Raw genomic sequence first — 20,551 nt, 5'->3', positions numbered from 1 at the left:
ATGGTGGTTCAAATGGTCCTAACAAAGGTGGCAAACAAATAGCTGCAAAACAGATGAGGTATTTTCCTTTAAAGCCAAGGTTGCAAAGGTTGTTTATGTCATCCAAGACGGTCAAGTTCATGAGATGACATGCAGAGGAACGAACTGATGATGGTGTCTTCAGGCATCCTGCTGACTCCCTTGCATGGAAAGATTTTGACCGTCGGAATATTGACTTTAGTAATGATTGCCGAAGTGTAAGGCTTGTCTTAGCATCTGATGGTTTTAACCCATTCAGGACGATGAACATAGTTCATAGCACTTGGCATGTTGTGCTCATTCCATACAACTTGCCACCATGGATGTGCATGAAGCAACCATTTCTAATTTTATCCGTGCTTATTGACGGCCCGAAAGGACCTAGTGACAAGATTGATGTGTATATGCAACCATTGATTGAGGAGTTGAACGAACTATGGAATGAGGGTGTGTCAACATTTGATGCATCAACAAATCAAATGTTTCAAATGCATGCAGCTTTACTGTGGACAATTAGTGATTTTCCTGCATACGCAAACTTGTCAGGATGGAGCACTAAAGGCGAATATGCATGTCCTTGTTGCAATAAGGAAACTACATCGTGTTGGTTGAAGCATAGTAGGAAACAATCATACTTGGGTCATCGCAAATTTTTACCTACTGGCCATAAATTTCGGAATGATAAAGTATCATTTGATGGTAGTCGGGAAGTCAGACTCAAACCAAAATTGTTGTCTGGAACTGAGATGTTGCTACAATTAGAATCTGAGGGTATTTTAACCCAATACAAGAGGGATGACCTTAAGGAGAGGCATAGGAGACAGGTAGAGAAGGAGAAAGTTGGACATCGCACCCATAGTTGGAAGAAAAAGAGTATCTTTTATGAATTGCCATATTGGGAGCACAATCTAATAAGACACAACCTCGATGTGATGCATATAGAGAAGAATGTTTGTGATAATGTGTTGTGGACAATATTAGGGGTTGCAGGAAAATCGAAGGATGGTGTTAATGCTCGGCGTGATTTACAAGATATGAATATCAGAAAACCCCTACATTTGCAATTAAGAGGGTCGAATAAAGCCTATTTACCACCAGCACAATTCACGATGACCAAGGATGAAAAAGATTTGTTCTTGAAAGTGTTGAAGGAAGTAAGAGTTCCCGACGGGTATTCATCCAATATATCACGTCGTGTGCGCTCACATGATAGAAGTATTGGGGGTCTTAAGAGCCACGATAGTCATATTCTGATGCAACAACTTATTCCATTGGCTATTCGAAGATCGTTACCAAAGAATGTAATTGAACCCTTGATTGAATTGAGCAATTTCTTTAGACAATTGTGTTCGAAAGTGAATCGTGCGACGGATTTGCAATATATTCAAGATCGTATCGCTCTAACACTTTGTCATCTAGAGAAAATATTTCCTCCGAGTTTTTTTGATATAATGGAGCACTTGCCTATACATCTAGCTGATGAAGCCTTATTGGGTGGAGCGATTCAGTTTCGATGGATGTATCCAATTGAGAGGTATCTTCTTACTTTGAAGCAATACGTGCGTAATAAAGCTCATCCTGAAGGATCAATTGCTAAAGGATATCTTATGGAAGAATGCATGAATTTTTGTGCATAATATCTTAATGATGTGGAAACCAAATCTAGTCGACCCGTGAGAAACTATAGTGGTGCTGATAATTTGGGTCATGCTATTAGTGAAAACACAAGCTTTTATCTTGATAATACTTCTTGGGTACAAGCTCATCGGTACATCTTATTCAATACAAGCGCGGTTCAACCATTCATAAAGTAGGTTAAGTCACTCACTCAATATGTTATTATGTTTTATTGAATTTTCAACAAAATTTTTTGTATTGCTAAAATCTCAATCTACACAGCAAACACCTTGAAGTACTTCAGCTCAAAATGCCTCGTGTCGACGATCATCAGCTTCGGCGTGAACATTTTAAAACTTTTCACATTTGGTTCAAGGAACATGTATGTATTTAACTTTATAGATTCTAGTTACTTAAGTCGATCTACATTTTAAATTTTACATTTTCGTGTTAAATAGGTCCAAACTTTGCGAAGGACTACTGATGTCATATTTTCTAAAGAGATTATTCTCTTGGCAAATGGTCCTCATAACCTGGCAAGGAGGTTGAACGGGTATATACTGAATGGGTTTCGGTATCGAGTAAAGGCCATGGATGATCGTCGAGCCACACAAAATTGTGGTGTAGCTTTGAAGGCAGATACCATAAGTTATGCTAGTCGAAAAGACAAGAATCCTCGTGTGGGGTCTGTGTACTATTATGGACAATTGACAGATATTGTTGAGCTTCGATATTCCAATAAGAAGAAACATGTGTTGTTTAAGTGTGATTGGATTGACAACATTCACAGAAAGAAAGAAGATGTCTTCAATTTCACGTTGGTAAACTTCAATCATTTGTTGTACCGAGATGATCAAATTACCAATGAACCTTTCATCTTGGCGTCCCAAGCAAAGCAAGTTTGGTATGTTGCAGACCCGTTACAACCAGACTGGCAAGTCGTGGTGAAGATGTCTCAAAGAGGTTTATTTGATATGAGTTCGACTGATCCACAAATCGAGCCATACATAAGCCAACAATTGGAAGAAAATATAATGCTTCGTGATGAAGAAGTTGGTTAGGTGAGGGAAGCCGCAGAAGGGGAAACAGTTAATGTTCAAATAGGCTGATATTTAATCAACATTAGTAATTCAATTAAGGCCAAGGTTGTAGTTAATCATCAATTTCTTAATTTACTTTGTCTTTGTAATTGTATTAGTTCAATTAATGTCATATTATAGTTGATGACAACTCATTGTCTATGTTTCTAATGTCAATTAATGTTATATTACTTGCAGATTATTATGGGAAGGAAGAGGAAGCCTGATCATCCCCGGCTCATGATGTCTGATGTGCTACATAACAGGACATCAGTAGCACCACCATCAGAGGACGCATCACATCGGCCACCATCGGAGGGGCCATTAGTGCCACCACCATCTGAGGGGCCATTAGTACCACCGCATCGACCACCATCAGTAGCACCACAGCAGCTACCATGTACTCAGCCTCCACGCCTACCATCGGTGCGTCCACCATCAATGACACCACAGCAGCTAGCATCCCGACTAGAGTCATCAGCTTATGAGCTATCCGCAGGTATATAAATTTGCTTTGATTTGTATGAAAATTATTTAAACATACATTTATTTATGCTCATTATATATAACTTGTTTATTCTCATTGTATTTTGCAGACCCTTCGACTTCTTCACAGCCTACATCAGGTATAAGAATTCGATTTGTATTCACATTATTTAAATTTGCATTTGTTTATTACCGTTGCATATTGTTTATTGTTTTTGTATCTCGCAGGTCATGTTAGTTCTTCATCAATCTCGACTAGGCGTGGTAGAGGATGTGCCAAGGGCATTAAAGAGTGGGGTACTGGTAAAAAGCTGGACATACAATTTGATGAAAATTACTGTCCAATAGGGGATAACGTCGCTAAGTTAACTACTCAACTTGGCATCACTGTGCGGAATGGTAACACTGTTCCTCTTACTTTTCTTGACTGGAACAATGTGCCTGATGATATTGTTGATGCTATCTGGAAGGATGTGAAGGTAAAAGTATATTTTTGTCCACAAATTCGAATTCCAAAATTGTGTTTTTATTATTTACACTTTGAAGTTGTGTTTTATAGGACAATTTGAATATATGTCCAGAGGAGTACAAGCCAATCTGCATGAAAAACTGCAACAGCATATGGAAGGATCACAAGAACAAGATTAAGGTTAAGTATTTCAAGCCTAGAAGTTCTGATCCTAATCTGAAGGATGATGTTCCTTTGCACATTGTGCCAAGCCAGTGGGAAGAACTTGTGGAGTATTGGCGTACTTCTGATGCTGAGGTATACAAATAAGTTATATTTATGATATGTAAACATACAAATCATATTTACATACTTACATTTGTTGAACCTGTTATAGAAAATTGCAAGTAGGAATGCTAAAAATCGGCGAGCTCACGGCATAGCTCATACCACAGGGCGTACTAGTTTCTCTCAGATACGACATGAGGTTTACATTTTATTGTTTTATTTTTGTATATAAATAAACATTGAATATTTGCAAATTATTTGGATTCTAATTTTCATATTTCTAAAAAAATGTAGATGACCAATAAGGGGGAGTCTACTGATAAGATGAATGTTTGGCTTATGACACGTAGAGCAGATGATCCAGAGGTTATCCAGACCTTGGTAGTTTCCAAACACCTTTGATTGTATTTGAAGTTTATTTTATGTGTGTCAACCATCTTAATTTGGCATATACTTGTATGTCTTATTCAATACAGGATGAGTTTAATCGTCAACTCTCTATGCTACCTGAGGATGGTCGGACTTTGGAGGCTAGGAATGCCATTTTCCATGAGTTGATAGGTCATGACGGACATGGATATTGTCGCACATACGGGAGAATTGTGCCTCGGAGAGCGGTGTATAAAGATGGTGCTGGGCCATCACAGTCAACACCCCAACCATCAACTATTGAGCAGATCACGCAGCAGGTTCGTGCAGAGCTAAGGGATGAGTTGAAGGAGGAGCTGCGAGCAGAGTTCTCTACACATTTACAGCAGATGAGAGCTGAGATGATGGCGTTTGTGTCACAGGGGGCGAGTGTGGATCCCAACAGACAGGTTCGATATAAATTAAATTGTTTGATAGTTCAATTTTCACACAAGATTATGTATAAAATTCGAATATGATTAACACATTATGCATTGACTATCATAGGTTCCTGATGCATCGAGTGGCCACCGGGCATTTAGGGAATCTGCAGAAGATGAGAATCCATATACACCACCACCAGAAGATCAGGTATAAAATGTATCTTTGCATTCTAAGCTAAAATGTATCTTTGCATTCTTTACATTGTAAGTTAAGATACTTGTGGGAGAAGACGGGGCTCGAATCGGGTTTCCGGTTTGAGAGTCAGAGCCGGATTTCACTTCAGGCAAACTAGTTCCTTAAGAAACTTGAACTCGAGGTGTTAACGCCCCAAAATCACCAAACGGTGTCGGTTTGGCACGAAACTTGGCACACATGACCGCCTAGGCATGAGAGACTTGTGGGAGAAGACAGGGCTCGAATCGGGTTCCCGGTTTGGGAGTTAGAGCCGGATTTTCACTTTAGGCAAACTAGTTCCTTAAGAAACTTGAACTCGAGGTGTTAACGCCCCAAAATCACCAAACGGCGTCGGTTTGGCACGAAACTTGGCACACACGACCGCCTAGGCACGAGAGACTTGTGGGAGAAGACGGGGCTCGAATCGGGTTCCCGGTTTGAGAGTTAGAGCCGGATTTCACTTTAGGCAAACTAGTTCCTTAAGAAACTTGAACTCGAGGTGTTAACGTCCCAAAATCACCAAACGGTGTCGGTTTGGCACGAAACTTGGCACACACGACCGCCTAGGCACGAGAGACTTGTGGGAGAATACGGGACTCGAATCGGGTTCCCGGTTTGAGAGTTAGAGCCGGATTTCACTTTAGGCAAACTAGTTCTATAAGAAACTTGAACTCGAGGTGTTAATGCCCCAAAATCACCAAACGGTGTCGGTTTGGCACGAAACTTGGCACACACGACCGCCTAGGCACGAGAGACTTGTGGGAGAAGACGGGGCTCAAATCGGGTTCCCAGTTTGGGAGTTATAGCCGGATTTCACTTTAGGCAAACTAGTTCCTTAAGAAACTTGAACTCGAGGTGTTAACGATCCAAAATCACCAAACGGCGTCGGTTTGGCACGAAACTTGGCACACACGACCGCCTAGGCACGAGAGACTTGTGAGAGAAGACGGGGCTCGAATCGGGTTCCCGGTTTGAGAGTTAGAGGCGGATTTCACTTTAGGCAAACTAGTTCCTTAAGAAACTTGAACTCGAGGTGTTAACGCCCCAAAATCACCAAACGGTGTCAGTTTGGCACAAAACTTGGCACACACGACCGTCTAGGCACGAGAGACGTGTGGGAGAAGACGGGGCTCGAATCGGGTTCTCGGTTTGGGAGTTAGAGCCGGATTTCGCTTTAGGCAAACTAGTTCCTTAAGAAACTTGAACTCAAGGTGTTAACGCCCCAAAATCACCAAACGACGTCGGTTTGGCACGAAACTTGGCACACACGACCGTCTAGGCACGAGAGACTTGTGGGAGAAGACGGGGCTCGAATCGGGTTCCCGGTTTGGGAGTTAGAGCCGGATTTCACTTTAGGCAAACTAGTTCCTTAAGAAACTTGAACTCGAGGTATTAACGCCCCAAAATCACCAAACGGCGTCGGTTTGGCACGAAAATTGGCACACACGACCGCCTAGGCACGAGAGACTTGTGGGAGAAGACGGGGCTCGAATCGGGTTCCCGGTTTGGGAGTTAGAGGCGGATTTCACTTTAGGCAAACTAGTTCCTTAAGAAACTTGAACTCGAGGTGTTAACGCCCCAAAATCACCAAACGGCGTCGGTTTGGCACGAAACTTGGCACACACGACCGCCTAGGCACGAGAGACTTGTAGGAGAAGACGGGGCTCGAATCGGGTTCCCAGTTTGGGAGTTAGAGCCGGATTTCACTTTAGGCAAACTAGTTTCTTAAGAAACTTGAAATCGAGGTGTTAACGCCCCAAAATCACCAAACGGTGTCGGTTTGGCACGAAACTTGGCACACACGACCGCCTAGGCACGAGAGACTTGTGGGAGAAGACGGGGCTCGAATCAGGTTCCCGGTTTGGGAGCTATAGCCGGATTTCACTTTAGGCAAACTAGTTCCTTAAGAAACTTGAACTCGAGGTGTTAACGCTCCAAAATCACCAAACGGGGTCAGTTTGGCACGAAACTTGGCACACACGACCGCCTAGGCACGAGAGACTTGTGGGAGAAGACGGGGCTCGAATCGGGTTCCCGGTTTGGGAGTTAGAGCCGGATTTCACTTTAGGCAAACTAGTTCCTTAAGAAACTTGAACTCGAGGTGTTAACGCCCCAAAATCACCAAACGGCGTCGGTTTGGCACGAAACTTGGCACACACGACCGCCTAGGCACGAGAGACTTGTGGGAGAAGACGGGGCTCGAATCGGGTTCCCGGTTTGAGAGTTAGAGCCGGATTTCACTTTAGGCAAACTAGTTCCTTAAGAAACTTGAACTCGAGGTGTTAACGTCCCAAAATCACCAAACGGTGTCGGTTTGGCACGAAACTTGGCACACACGACCGCCTAGGCACGAGAGACTTGTGGGAGAATACGGGACTCGAATCGGGTTCCCGGTTTGAGAGTTAGAGCCGGATTTCACTTTAGGCAAACTAGTTCTATAAGAAACTTGAACTCGAGGTGTTAATGCCCCAAAATCACCAAACGGTGTCGGTTTGGCACGAAACTTGGCACACACGACCGCCTAGGCACGAGAGACTTGTGGGAGAAGACGGGGCTCAAATCGGGTTCCCAGTTTGGGAGTTATAGCCGGATTTCACTTTAGGCAAACTAGTTCCTTAAGAAACTTGAACTCGAGGTGTTAACGATCCAAAATCACCAAACGGCGTCGGTTTGGCACGAAACTTGGCACACACGACCGCCTAGGCACGAGAGACTTGTGAGAGAAGACGGGGCTCGAATCGGGTTCCCGGTTTGAGAGTTAGAGGCGGATTTCACTTTAGGCAAACTAGTTCCTTAAGAAACTTGAACTCGAGGTGTTAACGCCCCAAAATCACCAAACGGTGTCAGTTTGGCACAAAACTTGGCACACACGACCGTCTAGGCACGAGAGACGTGTGGGAGAAGACGGGGCTCGAATCGGGTTCTCGGTTTGGGAGTTAGAGCCGGATTTCGCTTTAGGCAAACTAGTTCCTTAAGAAACTTGAACTCAAGGTGTTAACGCCCCAAAATCACCAAACGACGTCGGTTTGGCACGAAACTTGGCACACACGACCGTCTAGGCATGAGAGACTTGTGGGAGAAGACGGGGCTCGAATCGGGTTCCCGGTTTGGGAGTTAGAGCCGGATTTCACTTTAGGCAAACTAGTTCCTTAAGAAACTTGAACTCGAGGTATTAACGCCCCAAAATCACCAAACGGCGTCGGTTTGGCACGAAAATTGGCACACACGACCGCCTAGGCACGAGAGACTTGTGGGAGAAGACGGGGCTCGAATCGGGTTCCCGGTTTGGGAGTTAGAGGCGGATTTCACTTTAGGCAAACTAGTTCCTTAAGAAACTTGAACTCGAGGTGTTAACGCCCCAAAATCACCAAACGGCGTCGGTTTGGCACGAAACTTGGCACACACGACCGCCTAGGCACGAGAGACTTGTAGGAGAAGACGGGGCTCGAATCGGGTTCCCAGTTTGGGAGTTAGAGCCGGATTTCACTTTAGGCAAACTAGTTTCTTAAGAAACTTGAAATCGAGGTGTTAACGCCCCAAAATCACCAAACGGTGTCGGTTTGGCACGAAACTTGGCACACACGACCGCCTAGGCACGAGAGACTTGTGGGAGAAGACGGGGCTCGAATCAGGTTCCCGGTTTGGGAGCTATAGCCGGATTTCACTTTAGGCAAACTAGTTCCTTAAGAAACTTGAACTCGAGGTGTTAACGCTCCAAAATCACCAAACGGGGTCAGTTTGGCACGAAACTTGGCACACACGACCGCCTAGGCACGAGAGACTTGTGGGAGAAGACGGGGCTCGAATCGGGTTCCCGGTTTGGGAGTTAGAGCCGGATTTCACTTTAGGCAAACTAGTTCCTTAAGAAACTTGAACTCGAGGTGTTAACGCCCCAAAATCACCAAACGGCGTCAGTTTGGCACGAAACTTGGCACACACGACCGCTTAGGCACGAGAGACTTGTGGGAGAAGACGGGGCTCGAATCGGGTTCCCGGTTTGAGAGTTAGAGCCGGATTTCACTTTAGGCAAACTAGTTCCTTAAGAAACTTGAACTCGAGGTGTTAACGCCCCAAAATCACCAAACGGCGTCGGTTTGGCACGAAACTTGGCACACATGACCGCCTTGGCACGAGAGACTTGTGGGAGAAGACGGGGCTCGAATCGGGTTCCCGGTTTGGGAGTTAGAGCCGGATTTCACTTTAGGCAAACTAGTTCCTTAAGAAACTTGAAATCGAGGTGTTAACGCCCCAAAATCATCAAACGGCGTCGGTTTGGCACAAAACTTGGCACACACGACTGCCTAGGCACGAGAGACTTGTGGGAGAAGACGGGGCTCGAATCGGGTTCCCGATTTGGGAGTTAGAGCCGGATTTCACTTTAGGCAAACTAGTTCCTTAAGAAACTTGAACTCGAGTGTTAACGCCCCAAAATCATCAAACGGCGTCGGTTTGGCATGAAACTTGGCACACACGACCGCCTAGGCACGAGAGAGTTGTGGGAGAAGACGGGTCTCGAATCGGGTTCCCGATTTTGGAGTTATAGCCGGATTTCACTTTAGGCAAACTAGTTTCTTAAGAAACTTGAAATCGAGGTGTTAACGCCCCAAAATCACCAAACGGCGTCGGTTTGGCACGAAACTTGGCACACACGACCGCCTAGGCACGAGAGACTTGTGGGAGAAGACGGGGCTCGAATCGGGTTCCCGGTTTGGGAGTTAAAGCCGGATTTCACTTTAGGCAAACTAGTTCCTTAAGAAACTTGAACTCGAGGTGTTAACGCCCCAAAATTACCAAACGGCGTTGGTTTGGCACGAAACTTGGCACACATGACCGCCTAGGCACGAGAGACTTGTGGGAGAAGACGGGGCTCGAATCGGGTTCCCGGTTTGGGACTTAGAGGCGGATTTCACTTTAGGCAAACTAGTTTCTTAAGAAACTTGAAATCGAGGTGTTAACGCCCCAAAATCACCAAACGACGTCGGTTTGGCACGAAACTTGGCACACACGACCGCCTAGGCACGAGAGACTTATGGGAGAAGACGGGGCTCGAATCGAGTTCCCGATTTGGGAGTTAGAGTCGGATTTCGATCTAGTCAAAATTATTTACTAAACTATCTTTGTAATTATATAGTAGTTAATTTTTTTTTATATTTTTCTGTAATTAAAATATTAACACCATTATATTGTTATTAATTATTTTTATTTTGTTTTTTGCCGATATTTCCTTAGTAGCAGTTTGCTTCTTGTGGAATGCAGGCGTATAAAGATTATGACCAACTTTTATTTTTTTAACCCACGAAGGAATCAAGACGAAAACTTTTGGTTTTGATTTTGATTTATGTTATTTAAATTTGTGAACAATATTATGTATGTATTATGCGACATTATGTAGTGGCATAATTTTTATTGTTATGAATTTTTATTTATGTATTGTTATGAATGGAACAACATTATGAATGTTCATCATGTGTCAACTTTTGTTTATGTATGTATTTATATTATTATGTAATTTTTAGATTTTTTTTTAGTTATTTTTCATTTAATACAGGTTTTTTTTATATTTTTAATTATTTTAATACAAGGATTTTTTTTTTTAATTTTTTTTTTGAGACGGCGGAGCTCCCCCATCGCAAAAAGAAAATGGTAGCATGATTTTTGCGACGGCTCAAATACTGTCGCAAAAGGTAGGAATTAAACTGAGAATAAGACCTTTAGCGACGGCTCAGGTTGCCGTCGCCAATTGTCATTAGCGACGATACTTTTACCGACGGGATTTGGCCGTCGAGAAAAACTCTTTTAGCGACGGCAAGACTTTACCGTCGCAAAAAATCAGATTTTCGTAGCTTTTTGGCGACAGAAGTTTGCCGTCGCAAAAATTTTTTTTTACCGTCGCAAAAACAATGGCGACGGCTCTTGCCGTCGCTAAAGCCCTTTTGCAACCCCCTTTGTTGCGACCCCCCACTTGCCGTCGCAAAAAACTATTTACCGTCGCAAAAAACTATTAGCGACGGCGTTCGGACTATTTGCGACGGCGTTTTGCCGTCGCAAAAAACAATTTTTTTGTAGTGAGATTTATTTATCGAACCGAAATAAAATTAAGACCAAGTCGAGTGTGTGACACTCTATCCTTAAGACAGATTCGCCCCGCTATGGTGCTTACGGTTGAGTGGCGTCTATCTCTCAGGATACAATGATCTTTAATCAACTTGTAGTAGCACTACAAAACAAATTGTTCGGCGAACCAAACCTGTGTTCTTACTCTCTGAATATTTATTCTTAAAACTAAAATGAAGAATAATGTACTAAAAAATAATTTGGACAACAAAAAAAGACAATTTATGAGACTGTTTTTCATTCCCAAGACTGTTGGTAAACCCTTGTATTTATAGGCAACATCACACTCTCGAACAGGTGCGATTACATGTAGTGAACCGATTCAACAGATATTGTTTTGAATATTATACAAATCTAGACAAATTTGAAGAAAAACTGCTTGTACCACACGAAGCAGTTTTCTTCCTTCCAAACAAATTTGAAATAGTAGCCGTTTGGAGAACTATCAAACAAACTGTTTGGAATATACTTTATTTAAACTATTAGAATAGTTTAGTCAAAGTCAATAGTGAAAAACTTGTTTGGACTTTATTTTATAAACTATTTTGAATATATATATATATATATATAAAACAAATTAAATAGTTTAATAAATAAAGAAAGAGGTACAAATTTAAGGAGACCACTAAGGAACCCAAAAATTAAATTTAGAATTTAAATTAAATTAAATTCACCGTGTGACTTGTCACGTGGTCAGGAACACGTCACCTCTTCGGACCCACCCCAAAAGATGTTCGGAACCCACTCAAAATTGAGCTAAAAAAAAATATACATAAATTAAACTATTTTTTCCAACAATAAGTTCTACCAAACAGGCATTCAAAAACAAACGGGGCTTACGGTGCTTCACAACCCACCAATAACTTCTCAAAAAGAAAAGGCGTATGTTGTACGACCACGACACCATCATCCGCAAGGAACACGCGGGATTAGCTTTGCCACTGCATCCGCAACTTACATAAATAATTTCTCAGTTTCATATCAGAAAAAATGTCATAAAAATATGAAGAAGTATATGAATGAGTTACTGGATTAAAAAAAAAAAATTTGATTTCTATGATCAATTAAGGCTTGTTTTGAGAAATTAGTCAAAAGTTAATTTTTTTTAACTTTTTTAATTTTATTTTTAAAACGTGTAAAAAAAATAGATAAGTCATATAATACAAAATAAGTTAAAAATTAAAAATTAACTTTTGATTAAATTCCCAAAACAGGCCTAAGTTTTGAAAATTTTGAAATAATTAATTTCTCTACATCTTGTGTTTGAGAGTTTGCTTGGGAAATGAGTTGGTTTTTTTAGCTTTTTGGCTATTTTAGCCTAAGACTAAAAAATAGCGTTTAGGATGAGTTTTTTGATTTTTATGAAGTAAGAAAGTAATGATTATGAGTTAGATGTAATATTTTATTTTGTTGAGTTAAAGATCTATTTTGTCTTTTTGCCGCTAAAATAATCCCAAATCCAACCCAATTTGGCAAACGAAGGCGGAGTATTTTTTCTTTTCCTCGATTGTTTGGGATAAACCTATATTAGTATACTTCTTATTTTTTTTAATCGCATCATCTCCTTTTATACATCTTTTTATAAAAAGTTAAAAAATATTCTTATTTAAATCCTTTTAAATAATTCCAAATCTTATCTATACTACGTGGACGATGTCTCTAGACTCTAAATATTATTTTACATTTAAAAAAAAAAAATCGATATTGATTGAGGTTGCAGAGACTTTTAATATTATTTTACATTTAAAAAAAAAAACAATCGATATTGATTGAGGTTGCAGAGACTTTTAATATTATTTTACATTTAAAAAAAAAACAATCGATATTGATTGAGGTTGCAGAGACTTGCTGCAAAAGAGAAATAAAAGCATGACTTTTGTGTTTAAAATCACCGACACAAAAGGGGTGTGGGGAAGAAATTTTTTAATTTTTTATAGTTGAAATAATATTAAAAAATAAAATAGGTTAGTAAAATAATTAATAAGGTAAAATATCACATCAAATCTATAATTATTTTATTTTTTCTCTCACAAATATGATATTCAACTATAAAAAATTTATCTTTCCAAACACAAATTTTAGCCTCATAAAATAGCCTACTAAATGATAGAAATTCCTTTTTTCTTCATTCCCACAACCCTCATAAATACATATCAGTGAGTGATAGGAAAAAAAATAAAAAAAGAAGAAGTACAAAATTAATCAATTTCAATACATTAAGGATGATGGGGTCAAGAAAAAAAAAAAAAAGAAAGAAAGAAAGAAAGGGTGCGTTTGAGTTTGACGATCACGAAAAACAAACTCCAATGGTTGAATTATTAATGGTAGCGTTTGGTAATATTTACGTTTTTCGTTTATATTTACAAAAATTTTATAAATTAATTTTTGTTTATTTTTAGAAAAACATAAATTATAAACACGTTTAGTTTGAACAAAATATTTAAAAAATTTTAAAAACATAAACTAAAAATATGTTTGTTTAGGCCTAAAATATTTATATTTATTTTTATTATTTACGACAATGGGATCACACATATTATAATTGAAAAAAATTAATTACAAAAATAATTGAAAAAAATTTAATTGGAAAAAAAATTAATTGAAAAAAATGAAAAAAAAATTAATTAAAAAATAATTGAAAAAAAATTTAATTGGGAAAAAAAATTAATTGAAAAAAAAGATTAATTGAAAAAAAATTATTTGAAAAAAAAATTAATTGAAAAAGAAATTAATTGAAAAAAAAAATTATTTGATAAAAAAGTAATTGAAAAAAATTAGGGAGACTTATTTATAAGTCCTATTTCGGACACTTATGCTATGTTAAGTCCTGTGTAATTTCTTATAGAGTCTCAAGTCCTATTTAGATAAGAATGTATTCCACAAGATCCTATTTGCGAAATGTAACGTGACACGTTACGTTACGTTTATGTAGGTGTCACGTTACGTTACGTTTATGTAGGTGTCACGTCACATTACGTTTATGTAATGTCCCATCTGATATAGTCACGTTACGTTATGTTACATTTATGTAGGTGTCATGTTACGTTTCGCAAACTTAATCTATGGTAACATTCAGTTTTCTAACATTCATATCTATGTGAATGTGAATTTCAAAATACACGAACAAGGAACATTTTCACATTTAATTTAAAAAATAAAAAACCTAGTAAGTTTGTGAAACGGAACGTGACACGTTACGTTACATTTATATAAGTATCACATTACAGTGTCATGTTACGTTTATGTAATACCCCATCTGATATGGTCACGTTACGTTACGTTTATGTAAGTGTCACGTTACGTTTCGCAAACTTAATCTATGGTAATATTCAATTTCCTATATATGATTTTACCATTATTTATAATATTAACAACTAATATTGAGGGTAAATGTGTCAACAAACTTCACACAGAACTTATAGGAACATAAGATTTTTAGTAGAACCATATGTAGCATAAGTCTCCCTAATAGGACTTATAAATAATTTTTCCAAAAAATTATTTGAAAAAAAATAATTGAAAAAAAAATTATTTAAAAAAAATTTTGAAAACTGAAAACGTAAACTCATTTTTTGAGTTTACGTTTTTTCTTCAAATTTATAAACTGAGACAACCATTTATAAACTAAAAAAATTATCAAACAAGTTTTTATCACAGTTTTTTTAATTTTTGTAAATATAAACTGAAAACGGAATGGTTACTAAACAGACTCATATGATTTACTAGTGGAAGAACGAAAAGGTGGTATCCCCGACTGTGGAGAACTTGTGCGCACGTTTATGTTTTTATGTTGGGTTTGATTGAAAGATTTAGAGAAGAATTTAAAAAAGAAAATAAAAAATATATATATATATATAATTAAATAAAATATAAATATATTTTATTTATATTTTATCTATTTTTTTATTCTTCTTTTCAAATTTCTTTTTAAATTCTCTAACCAACGCAATATTACAGAATTGGGTAACTTTTAGCTTTCACAATCGCACTACAATTTTGAATAAAACCTCTCTGAAAACTCTCCCTAGCTCTTTAGGCAACTTCACATGCATGCATTTTGATTGGTTTGGAATAAAAGATCCTACAATTTTTTACTATGTCCAATCTGTGAAGTCTTTGTGGAATCGGTCCAGTCATTGCAGTGGACCGATTCGTGGGCCGTAGTAAAAAAGACTTCATAGATTGGACGTAGCTTTGTTAGCTCAATCTAAGTATGGTGGCAATTACTTCGGTCGAAGAGATGGTTGCAAATAACGCGGTCCGTATACTCCGGTTCAAAGTATAGTTGAGCAGTAACCGAGCTAAAGCGTCGCTTGTGGACGAACCGGGCTGAATTGTAAGAGCAAGGTGGGACCGAGCAAGGTGGGACCGAGCTAGGTGAAGCTCGGTTAAACCCGCCGCTTAACTATGTGTTACCTCGGTTGTTTGTCATACTACCAAGGTAAAACCATTTCACTTGGTTAAAGCATTGAGGAGGGTGTTGAAGGATAACTATTATCTTTCAAAGTGTGGTTCCTAGGAGGAGTCTACATTGAGGAGTAAGAATCCTACTAGGATTGTGCCACGCAGAAACTATAAAGGCTCATAACAGAACCTATGAACAGGTATCACAACTTTGATTCTCGAATACATAGAGCTTTTATCTATTTGTCTATTTTGCTGACTTAGGCATCGGAGAAGTATCCGGCACACACCCGCCGGCTAGCTCACGTTTGTGTTTTTAGGGAGTAAAGCGACGTCGTTTGGAAGAGTGCAAACTTGATCAACAAGATTATACGAGAAGATTATTTCATGCTCGTACAGGTTATATGTTTTTTTTAGATGTGAGGTCCACATATTAGACCAATCATATTTTGTATATTATTCATATATTAAAAAATGTGTGAACAGATTTATTCTCCAAATTCATATTACATTCAATTTTTTATTTTTTATTAACAAATCAAAATAGGCTTCAAAGTTCGCTCAAATTTGTCAATATTATTTTATTTTAAAATTTTTACATTTATCGCTTTACCATAAATGAAGTTTTTAATCAAATTAATATTTAAATATTAATTTATTCATTGAGTGTTTCATATCAAATAAAATTTTACTCTAATTTGTATAAAAATTAAAGTAAAGGCTGAAAACACCCTAACAAAGAAAAAAGAACTGTATATTCTATCAAATTTGAGTTTTGAATCAACCAATTGCTACTGAAAGGGTAATTTGTGTAGTCAAATTGGACCGAGCTAGGTTGGAGTGGCGGTCGAATATGTTTGACCGAACTAGTAAATGTCCATATTTTTGGATCTAGCTATGGGACTTAGCTATAGGACCTAGTTATGGGACCTAGCTACGGGTCTTAGCTATGGGACCTAGGTACGGGACCTAGTTATGGGATTTAGCCTCAAGACCTAGCTATGGGATTTACCCACGAGACCTAGCTATGGGACCTAGATACGAGGCCTAGCTATGAGACCTAGCCATAGGACCAAGCTACAAGACCTAGCTATGGGACCGAGCTATGAGACCTAGCTACGAGGCCTAGCTATGGAACCTAGCTATGGGACCTGGCTACTTCCTAATGGCGGTCAACGCTATGGCCGAGCTACCAAGCAAGGTAGTCAAACAGAGAGAAGAGCCCAGCTAGGAGGAGGGTCAAGCTAGGAGGAGAGCCATACAATGTTAGCTTTCATGGTGTTGCGTGTTGCACGGCTAAGCCATTGGCGGACAGAGCAAAGATAGTCCGATTGGACGGTAGAAAGTCGAGCAAGGACTTGTACCATCTCACTTGGCTTGCAGTGAAAATGGTGTTCTAAGGATAAGTATTATCCTTAGGTATGAGACTCTTAGGAGGACTCTGCTAAGGAGAGTTAGAATCTTGCTAGGACTGTGCCACGTGAAATTCTATAAAAGCTCATGACAGAACCTATGGATATGTATGTCAATTCTTATTATCAAATATACAGAGCTTTTCTGTCTATTATCTTTTTGCTAAGTTAGGCATCGGAGAGGTTCCCGGCACACACCCACCGGCTAGCTCACATTTGTATTTTCAAGTAGCAAAAAGCGACGACGTTTGGAGGAGTGCAAACTTGATTAACAGGATTATATAAGAAAATTATTCTGTGCTCGTACAATTGGCGCCATCTGTGGGAAAGATCACAAAGAACAAACCTTTTTGATTGAGTTTTTCCTCAACTAATTTCAATAGCACACAATGAAGACTTGCCTCAGTCTGCTATTGATGGACAAACTCTAGAAGGGGACAAGAGGTGTAAGGATTTGCCTTTTTTCCACCCATGGCAGATTTAGACCCTCAACGACGGAACCCTCAGAGGGGTACATGAGACAAGCGTGGTTTAAGCCCTCATCGCTCTCAAAGCCCAGATGGATAGAGGTAGATGATGAACGTCCAGGTTTTAGAGGATCACGTAAGAGAGCAAGATCAGTTGATAAGGAAAATGGCATCAGACATGGAGGCTATGAAGGCCATGAAACGCCAGATAAGGGGCAAAAGTGTGGCAGGGGTGGAACTTCGTGAAGAAAGAACGTATTGTCGCCACTCAGGAGATCACGACAGGCGAGCTACGCCTTCGCATTCTGAAAGCAAAAGCCTCGGAGCAGGCGACACTCGATCAAGAATTTCTAGGACTGGTTGCTCCAGGTCTGAAAGAACAAGGACTGAGAGGTCTCACACGGAGATAAACAGTCATCAACCCTCAAACCACCTCTCGACACACCGAGCTGCCCAGATCGGTGGATCTGCAAACTGTTCTGGAAGAAAGGGTGTGAAGGAGGAAAGATGCCAAGGCCCATTGACCCTTAGAGGATCTCAGCTCTACAACGGATGGTATCTAGAATGCACGGAAGTGTAGAAGTTAGAATGCCAATATCGCGCCTTGCCTACAAACTAGCCAATAAGGCATTGGCAAGGTTGCAAAGCTCACCGTTCGTTCCTGCAATAGAGAACGTACCACTGCCCTTGGGTTTTAACCAGCCTAAGTTCACAATCTATGAGGGGAAGTCAGACCCCTACATATACTTGAGCCACTTTTACCAAGTCATGGGCATACATCAGCGGAACGAAGCTCTAATGTGCATCTTGTTTCTGTTAAGCTTGGGTAACCTGGGCTTAACTTGGTTTGAAAAATTGCCAGAAGGTAGCATCGCTTTATGGGCACAACATGCTTAGATGTTTGTCACCAGGTTTAAAATGAACACCAAGACGCCAGTCGAGGTAGATCAGTTGCTTACCATTGACATGGGCAAGAAAGAAACGTTGAAATCTTACAATAACAGGTATTGGGAGAACTTCAACCAGATAGACGACTGTCCTACCAACCTAGCTATTACATAGTACAAGTAGGGTTTGCCAGTGGGTCATAAGTTGAGAGATTCAATGACAATGATGTTGCCCCTTATTATGGAAGCCTTGATGGAGAGAATGCACCAACACATCTGGGTAAAGGAAGATGGGGCGTACGCCTAGGTAGAGTTCGGCACAACAACGATGCCAAACAAAAAGCCTTCGGCAAAAGTTAACAGGATCAACAAATAGGATCGACTATGCAAAATCTTTGCCCAACTGGAGGCAAAGTGGGTTGGCAGGTTTGACCAACTCTTTCTAACAAATCTTTGCCTAACAAGGGACAAAAAGGGTTAGCAGGATTGACTAACTCTTTCTAAACAAACCTTTGCCCAACTAGGGGCAATGAAAGTTAGCAAGTCTGACCAACACATTTTTGCACTCCTCAGCCAATATGAGTATCTAGGCTAAAGAAGGTAGGTAGGTTTGACCAGCAAATTTATTTTTACACTCTTTAGCCGAGATAAGTATCTAGGCTAAAAAAGGTTGGCAGGTTTGACTAACAATTTTTTTTGCACTTTTTAGTTGAGATAAGGACCAAGACTAAAGAAGGTTGGCAGGTTTAACCAACATAACTTTTTGCACTCTTTAACCGAGATGGGGATCTAGGTTACAGAAGGTTGGCAAGTTTGACCAACAAATTTGTGCATTCTTTAGTCGAGATAAGGATCTAGGCTGCTAAAGAAGGTTGGCAGGTTTGACCAACTCAAATTTTTACACTCTTTAGCCGAGATAAGGATCTAGGCTAACGAAGGTTGTCAGGTTTGACCAACGCAAACTTTTTACACTCTTCAACCGAGATAAGGATCTAAACTAAGGATCTAGACTAAAGAAGGTTGGCAAGTTTGACCAACATACACTTTTTGCACTCTTTAGCCGAGATAAGGATCTAGGCTAAAGAAGGTTGACAGGTTTGACAAACACAAATTTTTGCACTCTTTAGTCGGGATAGGGATCTAGGCTAAAGTAGGTTGGCAAGTTTGAGCAACATCCACTTTTTGCACTCTTTAGCCGAGATAAGGATTTAGGCTAAAAAAAGTTGGCAGGTTTGACTAACTCAAATTTTTGCACTTTTTAGCCGAGATAAAGATCTTGGCTAAAGAAGGTTGACAGGTTTGACCAACATAACTTTTTGTACTCCTTAGCCAAGATAAAGGATCTAGGCTGAAAAAGGTTGGCAGGTGTGACAAACGTTCTATACTCTTTGACCGAGATGGTTATCTCGGCCGAAGAAGGTTGGTAGGTGTAACCAACTTTTTGTACTCCTTGATTGAGATAGTTATCTCGGTCAAAGAAAATTGAGGTATGACCAACTTTTTGAAATCTTTACTGAGCTGGTTAGCTCGGTAAAATAAGTTGGCAGGTTTGACCAACTTTGAAAGATCTTTGCTAAACTGGTTAACTCGGCAAAGTAGGGTTGGCAAGATTGTCTAACTATAAGAAATCTATGATTGAGCAATTTTGGTGAGTTCGGTTGGATGAAGCAAAGTAGCTCGGCTGGACAGAGTAATCCTAATCATGCACTGCAGATGGAATTAAGGGGCAATTGAGAGGGTAATTTGTGTAGCCAAATTGGGCTTAGTTAGGTTGGAATGGCGGTCAAAGATGTTTGACCGAACTAATAAATGTCCATATTTTTGGACCTAACTACGGGACCTAGCTACGAGACTGAACTATGGGTCCTAGCTACGGGACTGAGCTATGAGACCTAGCCACGAGACCTAGTTATGGGATTTAGCCACGAGACCTAGCTATAAAATGTAGATACGAGGCCTAGCTATGGGACCTAGCCATAGGACCAAGCTACGAGACCTAGCTACGGGACCAAGCTATGAGACCTAGCTACGAGGCCTAGCTATGGAACCTAGTCACGGGACCTAGCTACTTCCTAGTAGCGGTCAACATTATGGCTGAGCTACCAAGCAAGGTAGTCAAACAGAAAGGAGAGCCCAGCTAGGAGGAGTGCCGAGCTAGGATAAGAGCTATGCAATGTTAGCTTTCACGGTGTTGCGTGTTGCACAGCTAAGCCATTGGCAGACAGAGCAGGCGTGGTCCAGTTAGGCGGTAAAAAGTCGAGCAAAGACTTGTGCCATCTCACTTGACTTGCAGTGAGGAGGGTGT

The 20,551-nt window shown here is 40.0% G+C and overlaps 1 protein-coding gene across 1 annotated transcript; it reads left to right on the top strand.

The window, feature by feature from the left end:
• Nucleotides 1-3,155: 3,155 nt before the first annotated feature.
• Nucleotides 3,156-4,338, top strand: LOC145823115 (uncharacterized). The gene is made up of 5 exons (XM_082922304.1): nucleotides 3,156-3,213; nucleotides 3,429-3,679; nucleotides 3,760-3,966; nucleotides 4,046-4,135; nucleotides 4,231-4,338. The coding sequence occupies exons 1-5, from the start codon at nucleotides 3,156-3,158 to the stop codon at nucleotides 4,336-4,338; spliced, it is 714 nt and encodes a 237-aa protein (XP_082778430.1).
• Nucleotides 4,339-20,551: the final 16,213 nt, after the last annotated feature.

This window comes from Camellia sinensis, chromosome 1 (assembly GCF_055761805.1).
Source record: "Camellia sinensis isolate YWXY chromosome 1, ASM5576180v1, whole genome shotgun sequence".
NCBI lineage: Eukaryota > Viridiplantae > Streptophyta > Magnoliopsida > Ericales > Theaceae > Camellia > Camellia sinensis.
Note: the sequence above shows the minus strand (reverse complement) of the source record. Positions and strands in the feature narration are given on the sequence as shown.